We start from the raw sequence: 5,121 nt of genomic DNA, 5'->3' as shown, positions 1-5,121 counted from the left end.
CAGCGTACAGGAATTATTGTAGAACATGTAAAGAATTCAAGACAATAAAACCATCGCAGGCCTGTGTTAGTAAACTGAATTGTGAACTTGAATATACGAAAGATTGGTGTGGTTTGTTATGAATTTCGCGCAAAGTTACACGAGGGCTATCTGCATTAGCCGTTCTTAATTTAGCAGTGTAAGACTAGAGGGAAGGCAGTTAGTCATTACCACCCACTGCCAACTCTTGGACTACTTTTTTACCAACGAATAGTGGGACTGACAGTCACATTATAACGCCCCCACGGCTGAAAGGGCGAGCATGTTTAGGGTGACGGGGATTAAAACCCGCGACCCGCAGATTGCGAGTCAAGCGCCCCAACCACCTGGTCATGCCGGGCCCCATGTACGAAAGAAATACAAGTAATTAATTGTTACATTTCATGTGTAAGCTAAAAAATTTCTTTTTTTTTTTTTTTTAGAAAATGACCATTATTACTTGCAGCCTTCGCTATAACAGTTATGAGTTTGAGTTTGTAAATTTACTTTTGGGCGTTTCACTGTTTGAGTTCTGAAATCTCAAGCTAAAGAAAATAAAGTAAATAACTCTTCATAACTATTCTTTGTAAAGAGGGTAAGGTTTGGGGTATTTTCCTGCAACTTTGTAAATAAATAAACAAACCTCCTTAAACCACTTTTGTGCATTTATGTAATATGGTATTTGTGTGGTTTTCTTCTTTCGCCAACTGTAAATGAAAATTGTCAGGTTAAAGATTTAGTTAATTATTATCGTCTTAGTTTTGGTCTTAACATTAAAGTATCATTTTAAAGATTTAATGAACTGGTACCATCTTAGCTTAGGCATTAACAGAAAAGTATCAGGTTAAAGATTTAATTTACTAATACCGAAACAACTCCAATGCAGTTTTATCACTAGACGTTTGGAGAATAAAAGGATTGTTTTTGTGCTTTCGGATACTAGTGCAAAGCTACTCACAGGTTATCTTCTCTAGCCATCCCTAATTTTGAACTGATGGGCTAGAGTGAAGGCAGCTCATGGATACTCTTGTCTGACTAAATAGTGGATTTTACCGTGACCCTTATAAAGCATGATGTTGCTGTTTTTGTTGTGGTAATGGGACGTGAATACTTGAACCACCGATCAATAGTTCTGCATTTTAACCACTGGGCCGCTTTTGATGATATCTCAATATGATATCATTTAAATAAAATCCATAAAAGTAATTTGACACTTTAATTTTAAATACGTAATACTTTTATTATAATTATAAAACTTTAAAAAATCAACAAAAGTAATTTGACACTTTAATTTTAAATATTTAATACCGTTGTTTTTTATTATTTTTAAACTTTTGAAATAAAATTTTCAGATTTAATAGGACTAAGACGTAATCATTTATCTAACTCGGTAAGTAAAGTATTTGACGAATACTGTATATTTAAGCGATAACTCAATAACAGGAGAGTTCACGATTCCGAAAGGAAAAACAACGACGAAGAATGAAAGTTGAAAATTACGAAAATCAATGTAATGTTTTACCTAGTTGTTCAACAAACCAGATACTCTTAATAACAACTTAAATAATAAGTAATAATGTTTTGTACTTTATTCTTTCTCTAATTCTTTGTAGATTTACTATAACAGGTACTTTTTTAATTACTTATGTTGTTTTGTTTAAAGGCTTGTCCAACGGGAATTGTAAATGAGAACACCTTTAAAGACATATACGCCCAGTTCTTCCCACATGGAGGTGAGTTGTTTTGGAAGTGTAGTTGTTAAATTATGACGGATTAAATTCTGGCGGATTGATTATACAGATGTTGTCTGATGTTGATAGTCGTAAGTAGTAAAAAAGCTTTCTCCCTGCTAACTGCGTGAAGCTCAAATAAAACACAGTCTAAGATGTGTAATAAAGACAGAACTCGTACAATGGATTGTGTCAGCTCTCTAAACTTCATTCTGAACTTGTTTAACGAACCAGGTTCTCAATAATAAAAAGAAAGTCTATGCTACTTTATGAGAAAATGCTACGAGTGTGTTCTTGTGAAATTATATCCCAACAAAAGTTTGGAATCAGTAAAATTTTAGTTATCATACAACTATAGTTTTATGATATTGGAATTTTTTAACTTCAATGGGTTGTTTCTTATTATTTGCCTTAAATAATTAGGCAGACGGTAAGGTTAAATTTTGATTACGTCAGGTTTTTTTTCCGTTTGGTAAAATTAAGATAATCATTTGGCTTTTCAGCATAGTTAAGTCAGAAGTTACTTATCGTCATTAAAGGTAAATATCTTAGCCATCTTATTGCCAAACTTAACAGTCTGTTTTTAAGGATTATAATACATCATAAAGTCTCGGAAACTTTAAAAGATTACATATATGTTAAGTTTGATTTATATAAACTTAATACAACAGTTTGGCTGGTTGTCTAGTAATAAATTATGTTCACTTCTTCCTTTTCGTCAACCTTATTATGTTTTCTTTGTTTTGCTGGAGTTAAAGTTATCAATCTAAAATGAAGATTTAACCTACAATGTGCTAACACACTTGCTATTTTCGTGTAACCAGGTATAACGTTCTCAGCTTTCTTGTATATTCGTCTCGTGAAATAGGCAAGTGCTTCTTAACTAAGCCAGAAGAAGATAGAACGCCATTAATTACACAGGCCTGAGAATTTAAACTTCATAAACGTTGTTTTGGTTTTAATAACGGATTTTTTCATAATTCAGCTACACAGATTTCGAAAATAATATTCATTTTTTCTACTACGTAAGGATTGTTTACAAATCGGGAAGAAGAAAAAACTCTTACTTTGATCAAATTTACAACAAATTTACCACAAATATAACAGAATATGTTTGGGTCGTTACACAACCTCTTGTTGCTATAGCGACGAATAAATAATATTGAAAAGAAAAAATAATGTCAAAGTGCACGCATAAACAAATACTATCCAGAAATGACACGTCATACGGCCTGTTAACCGTTTATACACTAGCGGTGTGTTTCTCGTGGGTTCTAGAACAATCGACATGACTCTTACGTCGCGATTGGTCCAGAGAAATTTATAGCTAGTGGTTGTCAACATTTTAAGCATAACAAAATATGACATAATTTCAATGAAAATGCTTCACTTGTATAATAGTACATATGACGTTTGTGAAAAATCTGTACGGGATGGAGGAAAATGTAAATCGTTTTGTGATTCAGCGTACAGGAATTACTGTAGAACATGTACAATTTCAAGACAATAAAACAATCGCAGGCCTGTGTTATCAGTTAGCTTCTTAGCTAAGCTAGAAGTAGGTAGAACGCTAATACTTATCAGTTATCAGAAATAAGAATTTACGCGAACTTACTGTAATTTTTTCTTTCGTAGGAATATTATATACCATGTCAATTTAACAAACAAAAAGAATTATATTAATTTTTTTTTCATTGATATATTTCTGGTTTTCTACGGTGCTAACTTATGCTTCATTCCAACCTATCGCAAATAACATTATAATCAATTGATTTTAATAAGGGTATAGACAAGAAACCTTGATATGAATAACCTTAGTTTAATTTATGTTTCAAAAGTGTCCTCATCTCTCACTTCGTACTGTTATTTTATAGAAGAATGATACACTAAAATGTTAGCGGTACAAGACGTTCTTGTGTAAATCGTTTTTATTGAGTTATATATCGGCTTTGTGGAAATGATTTTTTGAAATTTAATATTATATTTGACGATTAACTTTATTTTAACAAATTAAATTAACAATTAGTACAATATTGTGTCTAGTTAGTTGTAAGAAACATCAAATAAAAGAATAAACTATCTAGACGAACTTAATTCTTAGTGTTGAGGTAAAAGTTTTCAGTAGAAAACATTGAAACATGTTTCATTTGAACAGACTACTGTTTTTAGTTTTTCAGTATTCTAAGTAATTTTAAACAACTGGTTATTCGTTTCAATGCATCATAACGATGCTTACAATTACAGTTTTTTTTCACCGTGTTTGTTCCAGAGACTGGTCCCTATGCTCATTATGTGTTCAAGGCCTTCGATCGAGACCGAAATGGTACAATCAGCTTCCAGGTTAATATGTTTCTTGTATATCGTAACAATAAATTTTAAAGTTAATTATACTTATCATAAGACGTTAATAATAGGCCTATTACGTTTTCTAACATTAAATGTTTCATATAGTCTCTTAGGGATCTTCAAGGTATAGAAGAGTTTGTAATAATAGTAATTCAACCACACTGTGTTCGCCATATCCATTACTAACGACTCATTTCACTCAATCCAGAGCTCTTCACTACTGTACAACAAAGTCAGTAATGGTCGGAACACTATTTCCACAAGTAATAAAAAACGAATTTGCAAACATTAAATTTGATGTAGGGATGGCAACGGCAAAAAGTACAGAAACAAGGTAGGGATGAATATACAAAACGATGCAAAAATCCCTACAAGTACTGGGTCAATCTTACAAGTTTATAGTTACTAGCCACTGTAAGACTCTATAGCACTATTCAGTTTAAATGCTTTTATTCAAACCTGAATTCATGCAACTTACAGGAATTCAACACTTAGTTGTAGATAAAAGATATTCTTGGAAAGATTTGGCTACTTATGTGGTGATTTCTGTATGATTTTGTGTATTCATCCCTACTTTGTTTCTGTACTTTTTGGCATTGTCATCCCTACATCATACTTAATTTATTCAAAATATTTTATTACTTGTTTCTCCTCTTTTTCTCCAAATAATTTCATTGAAGTAGGTTGATAAGTGAACATTTGTTTTATTTTTATAATTAACTGGTAATATATATTGTTAATATCATATCTGTTTTGTCAGTTTCTTCATTTCACTTGTAGAATGACCTCAGATATTGATATTTTACAATACAATTGGCTACAATAGTTTATTAATCATCACTAGTCATAATCTCGACTTCTTGGGACTTAATGTTGAGAAACCTACAGTAAAGAAAGAACATACGAAAAATGTATATCTGTATATTCATGTTTTTTGTGGTCACTCTCACTCCCTACATTTATTTACTATTACAAATTGTTTTTTATTATTATTTGTTTGTGTACGTTTCTTCCTTCTCTACTGAAG

General features: G+C 31.6%; 1 protein-coding gene across 4 annotated transcripts in view; it reads left to right on the top strand.

Annotated features, from left to right (window-relative positions):
- Window positions 1-5,121, top strand: part of LOC106457163 (Kv channel-interacting protein 1-like) — a 108,906-nt gene that overhangs the window by 85,691 nt on the left and 18,094 nt on the right. For all 4 annotated transcript variants that reach the window (XM_022382988.1, XM_022382986.1, XM_022382987.1 and 1 more), the window contains 2 exons: window positions 1,682-1,751; window positions 4,018-4,088. In XM_022382988.1, the coding sequence (XP_022238696.1) occupies window positions 1,682-1,751; window positions 4,018-4,088 (141 nt within the window). The remainder of the gene's footprint in view (window positions 1-1,681; window positions 1,752-4,017; window positions 4,089-5,121) is intronic.

The sequence above is a fragment of the Limulus polyphemus genome, unplaced genomic scaffold (genome assembly GCF_000517525.1).
Source record: "Limulus polyphemus unplaced genomic scaffold, Limulus_polyphemus-2.1.2 Scaffold298, whole genome shotgun sequence".
Taxonomy (NCBI): Eukaryota; Metazoa; Arthropoda; class Merostomata; order Xiphosura; family Limulidae; genus Limulus; species Limulus polyphemus.
This window is presented reverse-complemented; position numbering and strand designations above follow the sequence as displayed.